The 20,197-nt window shown below is 37.8% G+C and overlaps 1 protein-coding gene across 28 annotated transcripts in view; it reads left to right on the plus strand.

The window, feature by feature from the left end:
• The first annotated feature begins 344 nt into the window (after positions 1-344).
• ABI3BP (ABI family member 3 binding protein) overlaps positions 345-20,197 on the plus strand; it is a 168,862-nt gene continuing 149,009 nt past the window's right edge. For 27 of the 28 annotated variants that reach the window (XM_065676519.1, XM_065676526.1, XM_065676533.1 and 24 more), the window contains exon 1: positions 18,959-19,143. In XM_065676519.1, coding sequence (XP_065532591.1) covers positions 19,065-19,143 — 79 coding nt within the window. In that variant the 5' untranslated portion in view covers positions 18,959-19,064. Of the gene's footprint in view, positions 387-18,958; positions 19,144-20,197 lie in introns of those variants that run through there. The other variant, XM_065676534.1, reaches the window with a different exon arrangement.

Below are 20,197 nucleotides of genomic sequence, written 5' to 3' on the forward strand. Positions count from 1 at the left end.
TAAAAAACTCTCAGCTTTTAGGCATTAATCATTTGAGACATTCATTTGAGTCAAGAAGATAAACAGATGCTCTAAAATGAGTTTCCTTGCTTTTGACAGCTCTGTACCACTTGAGGGGGATGGTGGTTATAAATCTCTTGTATTATATGCACTGTGCATGAGTAAGCCACAGGTTAAAGGATTGTGCAAGCAGCTAAAAGCCTGATGTTTAGCCCTAAGTATGTTAATAAAAAATAGAATTGTTAGAATAATTTCCAGTAAGCTAAAATACCCTGACTTTTACTGTTGCAATGCCAAATGACTTTAGCCTAAGATAAGAAAGAAGAGCACATGTAATGAAATGACCATCTAAAAAAACATCTTGTGGCTTTATGATCACAGCTAAGGTAATGGAATTTACTAGCAGGCTTGACAAAGTAATTCTCTTGTGGTAATACAGCATTCATTGGAAATATAGGAAAAATTATAATTTATTTTTTAATAGAATTTATATAACATAATGCTGAAATAAATGTTCATGAGCTTGGACAGGCATCACTTTCTGACTGCATAACTATGAAATATTACTGGTGGTGCTGCTTCCTTTTATTGAGACTATTTTTTCTGGGGAGGACTGACTGCTGGTTTTGTATCTTGTAAGAAGAGAGAATCTTTCTTTAATTCCAGCCTAATAAGACATTGCTTCCTTTCTGTCTATATAGGTTGCATTTTTAAAGCTGCTTAGAAAATAGATGTCTCATTGGAAATATATATATCTTTAATATATTTGAGGGAAGAAGAAAGTGAAGAAGCTGTAGTGGACAGTTAAAACCACAGCATTTCTCTGTTTTCAGAAAAATTCTGGAAAGATTTTAAATGGAGTTTTTTGATTGTTTGGCAGCCTGTAGGGAAGGCTTAAAATGGTAAGAACCATCTTCTCTGTTTTCTCCTTTTTGACATTTTGCATACCAAAATGTCAATGGGGCTTGGGAGTGTTTTTGTGGGACTGATGACATTTTCTAATATAAAATCTATCAAAAATCATTAGAAAACTCTTTACCAACTGTTAATACCATGCATCATAGAAATGGCATCATGCTATTTTGTCTAGTACAGCATTTTTACAAGCCAGGTTCTCCTATTGACAGCTGGGAGAGCCAACTTCTGATTGTTCTCCAGAAGTTTGGTAAAAAATGGTTGGGAAGCTTTGCTATGTGTCTTGTGCTATCTGGGGAGTTACAAGAAGGTAGCATCTTCCTCTTGAGCTTGTTTGCAGGACTGCTGTGAGAATAGTAGTACCTAATCATGGCTATCATACAGGTTAGACAGATAAAGGGTGCTGAGGACTTGTAGATACTAATTTCTTGGCTTTGCAAGCTAATGCTAAGTAATTTACCTCTTTGTGTAACAAAATTCCTGTCTAGTGTCCTGTCCATTTATCTGAGAATTGTGCTGTTATTACCTCTGTGTACACAAGAATTATACTGTGCATACATATGTTGTTTTGTTGCATGGAAAAATATTTTCATTTATATTATGTATTGTCACTTTCCTAATTTACTTTTGATTTGCCCATAATGTAGTGCTGGGATCTTACTATACTTTGAAATTTGTTATGGAGAAGCATGCATTTCGTCTGAGGCAATAGATTAGACGTGATTTCCTGTATTTTATAATTACCTTATTTTGTCACTATTGCGTGGCCTCAGGATGAGAAACAGTGTCAATCAAAAATCCTAAGCAGGCATGTAATTAATGAGGTATGTTAAATAAATGGCCTGTGAAGCAGCTTTTGTAAGCATTTGGTAGCGAGCCATGAAATACAGAACTATAGCAATAATATTTTTCAACAATAATTTGAAATTCAGTGTTTGCCACTGGTTGGTCTATCTTGTATGATATATAAATGATGCTCATGATTTAGCCATTTCAGGAGTATGCTTGTGGTTTTTGGCTGATTTTGCTCAAGAAGCATTTTTTTTGTCTTTTATGTCACTCTTTCCCCCTGATAATTAGTTCAAGAAATTATTGAGTGTGGAGGTTTATCACTTAAACCTGCTGAGTAAGGTTAGAAAAGCTTGAAAAGCTGATTTCAGCCTCTCTCTGGAGATGTAGAAGCCGTTTGCCCCCCTTGCTTTTGCTTCTGCTAGTCATAGGCATAACCTCTTCAAAAGAAAAGATGCACAGCTGATGAGCATCGGGATGTTTTGATGGAAAAAGTAACCATAGCACTAGATCTGATGTTTGATAATGTACTAGAAAAATGTGAAGGAAGAAGCATTTTTATTGTCTTATATCAGGAGTAATTAATACACCATGTCTGCTAGTGCAATTTTTTTAAAAATCTTTTTTTTTTTTTCTTTTCTCCACTTCCCAAATGGAATTCCTGGCTATTTTTCTCTATTATGTTTTTTTAACCTCTGTTACCAATCATTTTAAGACTGATAAAATATTGCTGTTCCCAGTGGGATTTTATTGCGGGTTGATTCATTTACTTAAATGCCAAACTGTTGCTGAAGGGTAAGATTATTTGAAGTGATACGAAGGGTTAACTGATGTACAGGGGGGTAGGTTAAGCTCCTTGCCTGACAATGTTACTGCTCGTTCGTGCTTATGGTACTCACCGTGCATGCTGGAACAAGGTGTAAGGACATGGCTATTGTTAAGAGGTAGGGACCGTGACTTGGTTCCTGTCCTTTGGACGCCCAAGCCAGCTGAAATTGGCTCTGCGATTTGGACAATGACCAAGCCTCCAGGGAGCATGCGTAACGACTAGAGGTGGAAAGTTCAGGCTTGAGGAAGACTCATTTACTTCATCTTGAGACCCTCGCCCACGACCACCAGGAGGCACTGCGCAAGTGCAAAGGATCTTTTAGCTCATTATAATACGAAGCGGGGATAGGACATGAATATGTATAGACATGTTGTGCAACCTCATGCATATGTATAACTTTAGAGAATAAATGTAGAGGGAAGCGACACTGAGGTGCGCATGCCTTTGGAGGAGTTATCTCCCATGAGCTTCAGTGCTGAATAAAGCATACCTACTTTACAACTTTAACGAGTTGTGGAGTCTATCCACACATCAGAAGCTCATTCAAGAGGGAATTTGGCCATATACATTACATATATATGATTTTCCACTTCTAGTTATTGTTTACAAGTAAAAATATTTCATAGTCTCTGAATAAGTGTCTTATGTGAAAGTAAGCAGCTACTGAGGCAAGAAAAGACTGATTTAATGCTTTTGCAAAAAGAATAGGCATCAACATGAACAAAGCAATTGCCTATATTACTTAGCCTGATGAGTAGATACCAGGCATGCCTAGAAGTGAGCCAGCCAGTAAGCACATACGTGGTTTGGCAATAGCAACAGAACTGTGCTGCTTTTCACAGCACAAAGGTGAGAGTTCCGACTTCATGTGAAAAGTTAAAAAGGATGCAAGGATGAATTTGATACTTTATGGTAGAGGAAGACTTCAGGAAATGAGAGTGATAGTGATGTGCCATTGAGATGGAATGTAGGGTGCTGATTGTGCTGCATTTGACTATTACTAGAGCAACTTGTACTACCCAGCCATGCATTTAATTTGGGGATTTTTCAGCTGTTAAAGTAAAAAATAAATTTTTCTTGCTAGTGTTTTGAAACAAGCAACTATTGTAGTACTTTGTTTTCAAAAAACTTAGTTGTCTGCCTTCTCTTTAGTAAGTGCCTAGGTCTTTTAAAAGTCTTGAATATTTGCCATTTATTCTTTCCCTGTGGTTACTTGAATGTAAAGATTCTCTGAAGAAAATGCTAACAGCCGTACCTGCTGTATACCTGTAGCTTAGTTTTCTTTTTAAACAAGTGCTCACTATTTAATCCCAAGAATCGTGTAATTTTTCTACTGATTATTTTTTCTAATGATTATTTTTAACACCTAGATAGGTTTGTCCACAGAATTTGTTGTTGCTTTACAAGTGCATAATGTTTGCTGTTCATACATTCTTTTCTTTCTTAGAATAGCTGCTAGTCTTTCTCTGCGGTACCAAGTTTCTGCCTACAAAAGCAAGTGTTGGTATTTAAAATGTTTGCCTTACAAAATTGCAGATGGTTGAATCACTCTGTAAACTTGATAAGGTTCATGACTTACAATTGATGTTTTTCTTATGCGTGGATTTTAGAGCTACTGAGTACCAGTTTAACATTAGAAAGATGTTTTAAAGCTTGGAATCATCTCAGTCAATGACAAAACCACCGTTCTCAAAGCTCATCAATAGTGACTTGCAGCACAACAGCTGATGTCGTAATGGGTGTGTATAAATAAATAAAGTTTCCTGGCAAACAGTGTAGTATCCCTGTCTTGCTGCCTTTGTTTTCAGATTTCCTCAAGATGGTTACTGCTTTTATTTTTTGTTTTTAAAATTTTCCCATCATTCTGATTCCTGTAAGGGGCCTGTGTAAGAGTCATGTGTCCATATAATCTCATATAAGAATTTCTGGCATTTGTCTAGTTTAGTCACAATATATCCTGGATTTCAGTAGTGTTACGCCGAAAAAGGATAAACAATATCACGGTTGTTATGTAGTGATATGGTCTCTAAGACAAGAGACTATTTCATCCTGTAGTCCTCTTGTGTATTGCAAGCCATATTCAATTTTAAGTAAAAGCCAAAAGCAGTGTTACAACTTGTGTGACCTTTCTTATCTGGACACCAATACTAATTGTGTTAAATTATGTTAGTAACATAATTTAAATTTTCTAAAATTGCCTTTAATGAAAGCTTTTTGAATGGCAAGGTCCTGTACAGGTACTGTTTGAATCCCAAATGGTGGTCTTTTTTTCTTCTTTCTAAGGAAGACTTATTTTCAGTGGAAGAGAACACTGAAACTGAACGTATGTAGGTCCACGGAACATCACAAAATTAATCCAGCAAGCTGGCTGATGAAGATGCAAGACCACTCCTGCATATCTTTGAAAGGCTGTGATCAGGAGAGGTTCCTGATGACCAGAAGAAAGAAAGTGCCACTCTAGTCTTCAAGAAGGGCAAGAAGGATAATCTAGGGAGCAGAAGTCTAGTTGCCCCCCTCTCAGTCCAAAAGAAGATAGTGGAGAATGTAATCTTGGAAATCATTTCCAGACTGTGAAGGACAAGAAGAATATTAGGAGTATGCAATGTAAATTTACAAAGGAGAAATCATGCTTAATCAACCTGATAGCCTTCTACAATGAGGTGACCAGCTTGATACATGAGGGAAGAGTAGTGAATGCTTACTTCAACTTGAGTAAGGCTTTTGACACTGTCTCACATGAAATCCTCATAGACAACCTGACAAGGGTTAGATAAGTGGATAGTGAGGTGAACTGAAAACTGGCTGAACTGTTGTGAATTTTTATCATCTGGCCTTGAATCACAGAGTCGCAGCATCAACTAGGTTGGGAAAAGACCTTTAAGATCATCAAGTCCAACTGTTACCCCAGGACTGCCAAAGCCACCACTGAGCCTTGTCACTGAGGGCCTCTTCTACACATTTTTTGAACACTTTCCACTTCCCTGGCCAGCCTGTTCCAATGCCTGATCACCCTTTTGCTGGGTGATTAGGAAAAAAGAAATTTTTCCTAATAGCCAGTCTAAACATTCCCTGGCAAAGCCTGAGGCCGTTACCTCTTGTCCTATTACTTGTTACTTACAAGAAGACTGACACAAACCTTACTACAACCTCTTGTCAGATAATTGTAGAGAGCAATAAGGTCCCTCCAAGCCTTCTCTTCTCCTGACTAAACCACCCCAGTTCCCACAGCTGTTCCCCATCAGACTTGTGCTCCAGACCCTTCACCAGCTTCGTTGCCCTCCTGTGGACCCACTCCAGTACCTCAATTTCTCTCTTGTAGGGAGGAGCCCAGAACTGAACACAGGATTCGAGGTATAGTTGTAAACACAGTTCATTGGATGAAGGCAGATGGAATTAAACATTATATTCTAAACCAGGAGAATCTTTATTGAAGTTTGTTCGGATAATTTTGACTCTTGGCAACTTGCAAGGTCAATATTCTAAAATGTTTAGTTTGGTCATTTTAAGTATTATTTTGTGGAAAATCCAGTGACTATACTAAATTTTGTCATCACAGTGTTAAAAAGGAAGTAGCAAAAATTTCACAACTGGACAAACCTGCTGTTGCCATAATGTCAATGAAGCAGAGCAAGCATAAAATTAATGCTGTTAATACAGCATGTAGGGGACACACTGGTGTCTAAATGGATTTTTTCCTTTGTTTTTAGATAGGAAAGAAGATAAATGAAAAACATGAATGTGGTATCACCTAACCAGATGGATAAAAAAAGTTCCTTTTGCATTTTTTTATTTGTGAAATGCTCATCATCAATGGTTTTCTTGGTGTTGCAAAAAAGTACAGAATAAGCTCATCCCTCAAAAGCTGCAAGCCACTGAATACATGCATCCTTAGCTATGGAAGATGTTGACATCCTTTTTACTGGTCCTCCTGCAGAACTGGAGGGGACTGCATACTGAGGCTTTCAGCCTGTAAACTGCTTGCAGGAACATCTGTCAATTCCTGTGTTTATGCAGCCTGTATTATAACTGGACTTATACTTACTTAAAACCTCAAGTCCTTTGTGTCTTTACAAGGATATTTTTTCAAAGGTGATGATCAGGATTGTGGCTTTTCTGATCCCTGATATTCTGAATACTGAACTGTAACAACGAAGTTTGTACAAAATCAGAGTCCAGGTGGTGGCAAATAACACGAGTGCTAAGTGCCCCTAACTGATGGTGCTGTTCAAATCAGGAGATTTGCCAAAGAGCATGTGAAGATTTATTTTGACCGGCTCTCAACTTTGTAGAGTTCAAGTGGAATTTTGAATGTATGATGTTATGATCAGCTAGGAGTTGCAAGAAACAGTATTCTTCGTGTGGGTTCTGCAGTACCTGGTCGCTGGTTTTGGTCTTCGTTATCAGGATTCCTTTGGTCTTGTATAGTACCAGGCCTTTCTGTGAAAGGAGAGAAAGGACATCAGTTAACCTTTGACAGAATAATTTATATATTGTAAATAGTTTTTCTCCATTTTAAATTAATAGGCCATCTGATCATTCGTTCTTTCGCTTGAAAAAAGCTGCCTAAGGCTTTTAATGGCATACTTCTGTTTTTATATGTGTAAATGTGTAATCCCATATGCAAACACTTTAAAGAATAAATGGTATAAAAATATGTAGCATTTAAAAATATCCAAGAAATACTTTTTGGTAGTTCTCTCTTCAGATTAATTCAGAAAACAATTTATAATGAATAATAATTTGACCAAAACCAGGCATGCCCAGTGTTAATAACAAACCATCCACCTCCTTTCAATGTATTTGTTGAGAAACTTCTTCCACCATTGATGTAAGTGTGCTGGTATGAACATAACATCATTCAGCCAGGTATTGTGTTTCTTTTGTCCGGTTACTAGAAAGGTAAAACACAGACACTCCCTGGCTTTCTACCCCATTTATAATCTTACCTTTGAAAAATTGTGCTACCAAGATCTCAAGGCACTTGTTTCATGCACATTTTTATGTACTGATATTAATACTCATCCAGCAATGCACTGCCCTGCAGGAGAGAACTTTACTTTTAACTTCACTGTCAGTACTGTAGAAGATGAAAGCTTTCACTGTCTCTCTCCTCTCCCACACCCCAGCTTGATTATGCATTGAGTAACAGTTGGCAGCTTTGTTAGTTGTTTTGAAAGCTAGAAAACTCTTTTTTGTACCATAGAGACTAAATGCTGTTTGGGAAATAAGTGGTGTTCTATGCTTCGTCAGTTTATCGGCTGCTTTCTCACGCGCTCTTCTGGAAAATCCCTATAGCCCTCATGCATTTCTTCCCACCATTCCCTTCCCCTACTTTCATACTACAGGAGATGTTGCTTGAAGCGCTTTTGTCTTTTCACATCCAAATGCTGTTCCCAGAGGGCCATCTAGAAACTGTTCACCCTGACTCATATGAAACTGAGCTAAATCTCTTCTGATCAAAAGAGCTTAAAACTGTTTTTCTGAGAAAATAATGTCTGACACTGTAGTTTCCATGTGAAAACATCTAACATCTGTGGAAATGTATAACCAATGCCTGAGGAATTTCTGCAAACTAAAGTCCATGTCATGTTTGACTTTTCTCAGTTCTTCTACAGAAGAAAAAATGAAAAAGGGGGAGGGGGGCAGAGAAGTAAGAGAAAAGCCTCTGAACCAGGACTGAGCTACTGAGCTAGTTTTGGTTTCTGCATACACTGATAATATCAAGAAGCTGCCTTTCTCCTATTTTTCCTTCTTTTTTTGGGACCACACTACACTTGTAGCACATGTTTCCTTGTCACTGATTCACTGTGGGTGTGCCAATGAATTGAGTGATTGAATTAATTCAGTAGATTAATTCTGTGTTTGTACAGCTTACACGTTGTTTAATGATACCACTGGTGCTGTGGGGTTTTCCCTGAAAATGCTTTGACTCATTTTATAAATTGAAGGCAATTTTTTAGGGGAGGTGACAGATGACAAAATAGCTCTTACAGGAAAGGGCTGTTACAAGAGGTGTACTTCTATACGTGTATAGTAGATCACAAGTTTATTTCTGTTGACTAAATGATCCCTGTTGTCAAGACTGGGTGGTAATTCGGTACAGTAGCAAAATTGATGTTAATAATTTAGGTCTGTAACATGTTATACCATTCCTGGAGTTCTCTTTGCTGACAGTTTTTGATGGCCTTTTATGTTCCAAATTTTTCATTATCCCCTGGTATTACCAGAGTTGATACAAATTATACAGGGGTATGCAAGCTGTTCAGCTGTTTTCTCTTCTGATACTGTCCAAAGGCCTGACACATCCCAATAGTATTTGAAGTTCTGAGTGCTTTTGTGAGTTGGCTAGGGCAACTTGCATCCATAAGGAAACACATACACAGCTTTATTGATAAGTGATTTTGGAATATGATGAGAATGGGATCCATTTGCTTTGAACAAATTGTAATTTCTGTGAATATCAATTATTTTTCACACCTGTCTTGTTTCTTTCTCATCCAATTAAGCTAAGAAAAGTATTGTAATCCTTTTCTGTCCTCAAAGAGTTTTCTTACCTAGTGATATTCTTTTGTTCCTAAATTTTGATGGTTCATCTTATATCAGATTCAAAATATGAAATGTCCTTTCTTCCTATATTTTTACTTAGTTTTAAGGCTCTTTTTTTCAAAGTCATGTTTAATGTCTGCTTGTGAAGATAACAATGGGTTATGAGATATCAGAATATTGTTCCAGATTCATAGGTATGTTGCTGTGAGTGAAGGGAGATGTAGAGCTGGTTTAGGACTATTTCTGCTCCTGATATGCAAGTAGAATGTGCAGCTTCATAGCTTGGATTCAGAGATTCATTTTCTCACAGAATACTAATAAGTAGCTTTTAACTAAAATGAAAAGTGAGAATCTTTTTCCAGTCCACTGGACAGGGTATAGCAAGCTCTTTGTAATGTGGGATGGAAAAGATAGCACTTGAATGAATCAAACCCCAGAACTGGCTTCATGTTCTCTCTTATTTATGAGAAAAAAAGATAAAAATTGAAAATCAGTGCAATGGTGAATAGGCATATGTTAATGTTTAGTCCATATGTCTTCAGCTGCTATTTCGCATCATGAAGTACTTGTGCTCTTTCATTGGCGTAGCACATACAGAGCTTATTTTAAAAACCATCAAAACCCAGCTTGTGTGGGTTTTTTTATATTAATGCAAATTTATTAAGTTGTTTGATTTTTTATTTGGAATAAATGGAATTGGGCATCTATGAAGTGTTCCAAATTTCTCATTTTCTTGTTAGGAAATAATTGTATATGCAGTGATTATGTGGCTTTTTGTACCTTGGCAATGAGGATTTCATGAGAAGTCATCTTATCCAGAAGACTTGTTTTTACAGTGTTTTGTTTTAATTTGAGAGCAGCTCAGGGTCCTCTGCAACCATGTCTGTGATGAACTGATAGCAACTGCAGACAGGTGTCAAACATACACTGAAACATACATGATGCTCCAAGCTCTCATTTACCTTGTCTGCGGTGGTACCAAGGATTAATGGTTTGGAAGAAGTCTCTTGTCTTGGAGAATATCCTTACATTTTATGATTGATGCAAACTGGCAGAACACTAGTTATTGAAGTAGTAATGTATTTGTCTTGTGACTAAACAGCAGTTCATAATTGAGGGTCATCTGGCACTTTGTGTTTAATTCAGGAATGTTCCAAAACTGTTTTGCTCTGTCCTGTTGACCTCTCTCTTGAAAATACAGAAAGAGTGATTTTGAGAGAAACGGTTTTGAAATGAGCTGTGAGTTTGGGTGCGTGTTTGTGTGTGTTTGCCTGTGTTTGGCACAATAGAAACATAGATGCTGATAGTATTTGATGAACAGTAGTAGCAGCTCTTTAAAAACCCCAACCTGCAAAAAAAAAGAGACTTCCAAAATGTAGTATTACCCCTGCCTGTACTCCAGATTGTGTCCATGTATCTGTCACAGTTCCCAGCTTTTACAGACTCTCTGAGCTCTTGAACTTTGCACTACTTGCACTTTGGATACCTATTTATGTTACTTGATAGTTTTTCAAGATGCTGAGGCACAAGCAGGTAGGTTCAAGACATTCTACAGTCTTCACAAAACAGAATCCAGTTTTATATGGGAAAAAAAAATAAAATCTTACAAGCTTTTTATAAAAACAAATGATTCAGAATTCAGTTTCAATGCACTCTGCATTATGAGACAGTTCCCAAACTCTGTTTCCCAAACACTAAGAATTTTTGAAGGAAAACTGGTAAATTCAGTTCATTGGTATTCAAAGTCAAGCAAAAAGTGTTAAGTTTAAACTTGGTGAGTTCACTGATGCTAAGAGATGAATTAGGTGCCCTTTTTCCTGACATACGGCTTTTCGCATTACATCTGACAATAATAGCATTTTTGGGGTGAAATCATTGCATAACAAAGGATTAAACAGTGTTACACAGTAAGCAAATGGGGTTTCTTCTAGAATGTGTGATGTTATAACTATCTGGCATTGTACAGTCTAATGTGGTACTTCTTCATTCATTGGAAGGGGATTTTCTTTAGCTGTTAATAGTATTTTAGATTGACGAATTATGGAAGGGCTGTTCTCTAGAGAGATACTTACTTTTCACATTAAGTCTGGTTTCTTTTTTACATATGTACATTCATACCTTATTTGAGATCAGGACAATGTCTTGAAAGAGAATCTCCTGATTACCCCCACTTATATTTTTGTTGATGTCATGGGGATGTCTTGGATAGCACAACCAGAGCTATTTTCAGATAGAACTGAATTGGAAGGTAAGGTCCACATGTGTATGCAAACCCACTGTAGCCACTAGTGGCCATTTGGTCCATGGGACCAGGTTAAGACTAGTATTATGTAATTCCCCTTGTCTCCTGAAATAACATAAAGCAAGAATGTTATGTATGATGCATTTTTTTCTTCTGTTCCTGATATTAAATATTTAAAAGCTCCATCCCTGGCAGTATTCAAGGCAAGGTGGGATGGAGTTTTGGGTGACATGGTCTAGTGTGAGGTATCCCTGCACACGGCAGGGGGATTGGAACTAGATGATCTTAAGGTCCTTTCCAACCCAAACTATTCTATGATTCTATGACATTAAAAAAATATCTTCAGACATTTGAGAGGTACCTGCTGGAAACAGGAAACTACCTATGCAGTTGCTGTTCAGTTGTGAAGTGAAATGTAATCCCTTTCTTCTGCAGATAATATGCTTTGTCATTATGTAGGCTGCAATATTTTAGAGTTGCTTTGATTAGACTTACAGTTGTAAAATATTTGCTCTAAGATCAGCATGCAAATAATTTGATTTTAAAAGAGAATGTCTGCATGCAGAGTTTATTCTTTAATCTTGGATTTAGTTTGCTTTAAATAAATTGTTTAATCTTCATATAATATACCTTCTATTTTTTTTTGTCCCTGTGTACAGCAGATAATTAGGACAACTAAAGGTGTGAATATGTACATTATTAATTATTTTTAAGAATTTTGCTATGTACTTCAGAATAATGTAGTTAGGTTGATCAATAGCTGCCTTTATCCACTTAAAATGAAGTGTAGAGTTTATAGTGTCTTTTACATGTTTAAACTGTTACAAGCAGTCACACTTCAAAGTTATGCACAGTATTCTGAAATAGATAAGCCTGCTGGTGTTGATTTTAAACTAATGTAGAGAAATGCAGCCAAAAAGTTTCTGGAAGATGTGTTTTAGGCCAAAATGACTCATAAGGTGAGGGGAACAAACATGAATTATTTCCCTCCTATCTTTGCATGCATTGACCAGATCTCCACATCCTAGCCAAAGACGTAATTTTCTTATGCCAAGAAAATAAGTATCCTTTAATAAAACTAAGAATGTGGTTGTCTTCCTCCACCTGAGTTTGAGATGACTTCACTACTCTTCATGACAATTAACAGAGTTTTGCTTTTTAATATTTGCTCTAGTTACTTTTAGGACTTCCCCTTGCTTTCTGTCAGAATGATTGATGTAGGGGAGAGGAAAATAAGCACAGCTCAAGGCTGCGCCTGCTGTCCCTGGAATGTACAGTTGCATTTAATTTAGTGCCCCAGCTGTAGTGAGGCAAAAGTTAAGCTTTGAGTTCAACTCTGATGTTTTGGTTTGATGTTTTGTTTTGTTTTGTTTTGTTTTGTTTTGTTTTTTTTCTGTGCTGAATTGAGGTGACAGGCACAGAGAGAACTATTTTTCCACTCACCTTTGGTCTCTTCAAAGACTTCCGTGTAATTAATTATTGTGTTGATTAGAGGGGTGGTTTCAGTTCAGCAGAGTGTGGAAAAGGTGCTTGGGTGGCTAAAAATTGTCTCGAGCATGTGCCCTAGCTCAGAAAAGTGGAATCACTAATGCGGAGTGTTGGAGTGGCAGTAATTTGAAATAAACTAAATCTGTAACAGAGAGATGTATTCATTCATGTACAAATCGGTTATACTATAACTTAAGAAACATCAGAGCAGTCAATCATTAATGCTTCATTGTTATCTTCCAAGATGGATACTCCTGCTGATCTGTGCTAAAGACAGACACCTCTTCATGGTGAAATTACCATTGGCATCAGCATTCATGTTCTAAATGTAAAAGCAAACATTCTGTATCCTATCCTAGTGTGTAGTAAGAGACTCCAGACTTCACATCTGAGTTCTGTAATCTGGTCTGTGATTTTGTAGTATTTTCAAGAATCAGAGCATACTGTGGAGGGACACTGAAAGAGACCAGGAGAATCAGACTTCTCCAGGGGAAGACTGTAATGTAATATTGAAAGACTGAGGCTTAGTACAGCGTGGGTTATGAAGCCTATCTTCCAAAGCAATCTATCTGAGCTAGAACCAGTGCTTGAATTAATACAGAATAATTTAGGATATCCTAAATTCATTCTAATCCCAGGAAAACTGATGCATACTAAGATATTTTTTATCTGTATAATTACTGTCTTGGAGACTCATTCCTGTCACATGCCTTGCTATGTTTTACTCACTGCCTCTGCCTGCATTTCAGCTTAGTCAGATTCTGTGTAAACAGGCAGTGATAAGTATTTAGAGGTATGATGGCAGGGGAGGCATAGACAGAACATGTTTGAAGGAATGTTGCAGAGTAATCCAGTCATAGGGAGGCTGTATCTGTGTTAATTATCTCATGTGGCACAGATGTGTTGATGATAGAAAAGATGAAGGTATATTTCTGCAGATGGCAGTGTATTCAGTATTGAGTAGTTATGTATGGCTTCAAACAACAGGCTAGGCTTTTGCTATAGGAGGAGGAGGTAACAGTGTGGACTCTTTCAAGTTTTCAGGTGACACACAATTGAGGTCACCACTTGATATGCTTGAGGGCAGGGCTATTCTTGAGGGACCTAGGCAGGCTGGAGGAATGGGCTCACAGGAGTCTCTTGAAATTCAACAAGGACAACTGCAAAGTCCTGTATCTGTGTGGGAATAACCCCTGCAACAATACTGGCTGGGGTTTGATGGCCTGGGGAGCAGCTCTGCTAAAAACGACTTGGGGATCTTGATGGACAAAAGGCTGCACAGGAGCCAGCAATGGGCCCTAGCAGCAAGGCAGGTCAGCAGTGTCCTGTATGAACAGGAGCTTGGCCAGTGGGTGGAGGATGTAATTGCCCCTTGCTACTTGCCACTTGCTGGACCACATGCTTAAGTTGTGTCTAATATTGTTCTCTCACCCCAACCCCAAATACAGGACAGACGTCAATGAACTGGAGCAAGCCCAGTGAAGGGCAGACAGGCTGAGGGATGATACTTGTTCAGTCAGGAGAGCTTTGGTGTGATGTACAGAGCGTTAATAAAGATGTCATTGTCTGAAATCACAGGTGTCAAATGAGTGAGTGCTAGAACAGTGTGACAAACCATGTAACAAAATGTCTCAAAAAAACCTCTTCTGACCATCCATTTGACTGATTTCTTTCACTTTGTCTCTGATCCCATTTATTTGGAGATCTGGAACTCAGCTTGGGATCAGGATATTGGAATGCACTGACATTGTCTATCAATTTTATTGTATCAAATGAAATATGCCTTACCTTTAGACTAATAGATTAGCATGCGACCCTGTGTTTTTGATAGCATGAGAGTTCAAATGTTTGCTTATCAAACTGACAGTGGGAGAGTGGGAAAGAAGAAGCAATTGCAGACTTTCAGAAAGTAGAGTTTTTTCTTTTTTCTTCCTTTTCTTTTTTAAGCAATACATCTGAAAGAATGTTCTTTGGCATCTGTCTTTTCCTGAAGGCCTTTAGAGGAGATCCCCTGACATTTACAAGAAAAAGAGTCCAATAACTGAGTCACACACAGAAGAATGATAATTATTATTAACATTTACATTTTTAAACAAAGGCATTTCTCAAATAACTGGCAGCACTGTCGAAAGGTACAGTGCCAACTAGCACTGCTGTGAAAAAAGATAGACCAAGTGCACTGCAAGTATGTCCTTACTCTTAGAGCTCCATAGAGCATTTTTATGCTTTTAAGAGTGAAAATAGGATTTTGATTTTTAAGATTATGCTTTACACATTCTTCCTGCTTTAAATTAGAACAGTAAGGAGTTGACTCACCTTGGCTTTTGCTTGTCAAAATAATCAGGAATGACAGGTGAATTAGAACTGAGCCCAGATCTCAACAAAAGCATATTTGTGTTTGGAAACAAAATGCAAACCCCTCTGTTCTGTTCTCCCCCCACACCCCTCTGACATTTTATTTGCCTTCCCATACTCTTGTTTTCACTGCACTTTCTGGTCTGATAATTATTAAAATAGAACTAGAAAAACATGGTTTTCTGCTTCCAGACTTGCTGTGATACTATCTTGTTGGAGTCTCTGCTTTTGAGATCTACCCCAGAGAGGTTCTGTTGAAGTTGATATAAGGAAGTAAGCTTTTGAGTACTTGACTTTGTTACTTAAGCATTAATTTGGTGCTGAATTGGAGGATTTAGGTGTATGAGAGGTTTTACCTTCAAATTTTATCTGTTTGAGATTTTTCATAACTGCACTTACCCTGTTTTTCTTGCCTTTTAAGGTAAAAGTATACTAACACAAAACTGTCATTAACTGAATCTTCTTTGTTTCATCTTTTCCTTCTGTAATGGGACAAAGGATGGTGTCCTGGGTTCAGCAGTAGCAGTCGTTTTTCTCCTTCTTAGTATCTGGTGCAGTGCTGTGGTTTTGACTTTCAGCCCTGGGAATAGCGCTGATAACAATGATGTTTTTAGTTGTTCCTAAGTCATGTTTACTCTGACCAAGGACTTCATGAGACTCGTGATCTGCCAGGGAGGAGTGGAAGCCGGGAGGAAGCAGAGACAGGACACCTGACCCAAACTAACCAAAGAGGTATTCCATACCACAGCACATCATGCCCAGGATGAGAACTGGGGGCAGTTACCCAGAAGGGCTAGATCACTGCTCAGGTTGGGCGGGGTGTCGGTTGGCAGGTTGTGAGCAGTTATATTCTCTTTCCTTGTTATTTCCCTTATCATTATTACTGTTGGTAGTAGTGGTTTTGTGTTATACCTTAGTTACTGGACTGTTCTTATCTCAACTGGTGGGAATTACGTTCTTTCCTTTCTCCTCCCCATCCCTCCGGGAGGGGGCAAAGAAGAAGGGGGGGAGTGAGACAGAGACTGCATGGTCTGATTTACGGCTGGGCTTAAACCACAATAGATGAGTAGTATAATTCCAGTTTTGAGTGGATGAAAGAAACCTGAGGAACTTCTGGGTTGGATAATTTCTGCTGTGAAGTGTGATGTACAGATTTTATTTCTGTGAACTGAGACCAAATGCTGTCTCTAGTTAAATGGAGATTGTGAAGCGGCCCTTCATCAAAAGGAGAAATCTAAAACCCGAACAGCATTACAGAAGCATCCAGTAGTGCAGGATAGTGCTTGAAGTCCCCTCTGCTCCCATGCTTGCAATAGTCAGTATCCAGTGAACAGCAGAAGGCTTTAGGAAGAAGGAAAGCAGAAGCTGGTTTGTTTTTCCTTTTTTGTGTAACAGGTTTCCTAGGAAAAGTCAGTCCTGTAAGAATGTGGATGAAATCATTGATGACAAAGATGATGCAGAGTTAGATGATCTTAAGGTCCTTTCCAACCCTAACTATTCTATGGTTGTATGATTCCATGATGAGAGTATACTGGAAAAGCGTAAGAGAATTTTATATTAAAACTTTTTTGAGTCTTTGCACTTATATCTGCTTATCAAGCCATAATTGCCTCTGATGAAGCATATGCTCAATAAGACAGAATGCGAAATGCACCATGATGGGGATTTTTGAATGCTGGGCTGAGCAGAGCTGTTTTCTACAGGAATATTCAGAGGGAAAGGGACCTGGATAGTCTGCCAGGATCTCAAGGAAAAGTCTAAATGTCTCTATGGTGTACCAAAGAAGTGTTTGGAAAATTCACAGGAAGGAGAGGAAAGGTGTAACTGGCAGCAGACAAGCAAGTGCTTCTGAAAGCAGTAATGGGAATATTACTATCTCTTAATAAATGATTAAAATGTTTCACAGAAGTTTTTCTGAATAAAGTTGGCCTTTGTATACATTTATTGAAAGGTTTTGTGTGATCTTTAAAAAGGAGAGTGAATTTGCCATAAGACAAACCAAGAGTCCACTTTACAGTAATACAAAGACAGCTGTGTGTGACCAAAAAGTATTTTTTGCCATTACTTCTCCTGAGAGACTGCTTCTTCAAATGCTTGATTTCTTATTTTTAATTTTGAAGAGGAAAATATAGAGTGTGCTTTCTGGGGCATTTTTGAAAACAGTATTCACCATGAAAAGAAGAATGTCACATTTGCTCTGTGCATCCAGTTTTCTGTCATTTGAAACTCTTTTGCCATCATGTGTAGTCAGTGTTTTGGGAGACTCCTGTCCAGCTCTATGGCCTTTTAAACATTGTACCTGTTGCATGTATCTGTTCATAGTGTTCACACTCAGGATGTGAATCCTCCCAAAGACCTTTGAGGTAATAGTGTTTGGGGATTTTTTTGTGGTCTGTCAATAATACTGACTTCCAACTTGTTATTCCCAGCTTTCAGTTAATGAATCAAAAAAAGGTTCCCTTATGTCAGAATTAAGAGGGTGTGATCAGGCTGGAAAACATTTCCATTGTCAAAATGGTTTTGTTATAGCTGTGCACTCTCCATATTGATTAGAAGAGCTTGAAATTCCTTGGTTGTTTTTTCTAGGACCATTACTCAGCTTCTATTTTGAAGCTCTTTCTGAAGTATAGAGTACATGGGGTCTTTTAAATAAAGTACTAATCTGTTTTTTAAGAAACACTCCTGTATGCTTTAATATATTACCTTTTTATTTGAAATTACTTTGTTTCTACCCGGTGCAGGCACTAACACTGTGACTTCTCTCTGATTACAAAACACTGTATGAAAGTAGGATGATGTCAGGTCCCAGGCAAGTGAGGAGTGGGAACAGACCATACGTGCTGAAGAGCTTTGCGTATTACAAGCAGAGAATATGTTTGGGTTTGGTTGTTGATGTGGTTTTTCATGGTGGTTTGGTGTTTGTTGGGGAGTACACACTGAATAGATGTAATCTCTTTGGGAATGTTTTCCAGATACTAAGTCTAAATTCTTCCTTATTCCGTTGCAACCTATTTCTTCTGCTTCACCCCTTTATTCCCACCTTCTCAGTTGTGGGTAGTACCAAATTCTGTGCTTGGTCAACTCATTTGAGTGAAACAGCTTTAAATGGAATAATGGAATTTCTTGTTCATTTACAGTTATGTAAGTGGTGAGAGGATCTAGCCTCTGGAAGGAGGTGTATTGCCTTTTTGCTTTCACATGGGCACTGTGCTCATTGTCTCACCAGACTCTTATAAAAGGGGAAAATACAAAATATTTTTAAATTGCCAAATCAGATACAAGTGAAAAAATTACTTTTTTTTTTTTTTTAAACACAGATCTTTTACTGAACGCATATTTATATGTTTATGATGTCATGTCAAGTGGAAGTAGTTATTGTTTTGCCTGGATGAAAGCCATGTCTAGCTCAAACTAACCTTAAGCAAAGTCTCAAGATTGCGGAAATACTGAGTTCAATACAGCAAACAGTTTTCTGAGTACTGCAAGTGTTATTTTTGTATTTCAAGTCCAGCTTTCTTGGATAAAACAGTGAAAATATCTCCCACATCAGTTTTCAGTTAATAGACGTTTTGATATTCCTGGTTTTATTTGTGTGAAATTTAAATCATAAAGCGGTAATCTCTTACCCTGAGTGGTGGAAGGACCTTGTAACAAACCCCAGAAGATTATTGTAGGAGGAGCCTGATAATCCTTTTTTCCTTTTTTTTAAAAAAGTGCTAATTCTCCTTTTCCAGTGGGAGTGAGTGATGTCATCCTGTCTCCTCCCACTGTGTAAACTAAGCTCGTGTCAAAGTGTTGCTGCCTCTTGCCACAGAGAGAACAGTTCACTTAAATGCAGCTGCAGTACTTCTGTGTGTTACCTGTCAGAATCATTCCCAGTGCAAGGCTGGGTTTGTGACCATGATGTCAAGATTGGTTTTTCTCCTTTTCTGTGGACATATTGCACTAAACCTGGGAAATGCTCAGAAATTGCCAAGAGGCAAGTAGCTATGACAACTTTCTGGGGTTTTGTTTGTTTTGCTGTTGTGGGGATTTTTTTTTTTAATGCTTGTGTTTTGGCATGGAAGTTTACTTTCAGCATGTTAAGAATGATAAAAAATAATGGAAAAGATGAAAGAACAGTCAACAGCGCAAGGTGCAGGTACAAGACAGTAACTTTAAAGCCCTTTAAAAAACAAGCTCAAATGTTTTCAGATATCTTGTGACTTTAGTGAGAAGTTACCATGAAACAAAATAACTGTATCTAATGATTTTGTAAGGATGTAGGCAGCATTGTGCAGGTTTGTGGTTTAAGATCTTAAAGAAAATGTGACTTAGAAGCATCCTGTGTTATTGTTGGAAAATTTCAGTTCTGTCTTGAAATAACTTTTATGCTTTCCCTTTATATCCACCCTTAACAATTCAGTAGGAATTCACTTTTGTAGGTCAGGTTGTATGCATTTATTGAAATTTCCACCCTCCAAACCTGTGTGAATATTTCTTTAAGTATTCCTTTCTGCTGGAGTCTGGAAGTACAGTAGATTTGCAAAGCTGGCAGGGATCTGTTCTTTTCCTTGCTAATGTGACCCATGTCACATTGACATTTTGTATGTATTTCATTACTTCAGGAAGAATAGTCATAGCTTAAAATGAAAAGAATATTTGTGTATCTAGATCGTAGTACTTTGGCATTGAAACAGCACTTTCACAATTGTTTCTGTACTGCACGTATTGCTCTCACTTTGTAGAAGTGCTTGCCTGAATCCATTATGCTTTATAGTGCATTTTACAGTAATGCATTTTACATCTGCAGTCTCCTGAAACCAGTAACATTTAGAAAGGGAGCTGTGATTTAGTTCCTTATGAGAACGTTTATTAAGAAATCAGCACTTTAAGGGCTTCCTAGGAGATTCTGGTTCATAGATGTGGAACCTAAAAGTTCTTTTTCTTCATCACCCCCTCCTCCCACTGCTTTGGTGATGTTCTTTTGGAGGTGGCTTTCTTTTAACCTCCTCTTCTTGAGCCAATGTGGAGTTTTCTGCATACTGCTCATA

The sequence above is a fragment of the Lathamus discolor genome, chromosome 4 (genome assembly GCF_037157495.1).
Source record: "Lathamus discolor isolate bLatDis1 chromosome 4, bLatDis1.hap1, whole genome shotgun sequence".
In the NCBI taxonomy this organism is placed as follows: domain Eukaryota; kingdom Metazoa; phylum Chordata; class Aves; order Psittaciformes; family Psittacidae; genus Lathamus; species Lathamus discolor.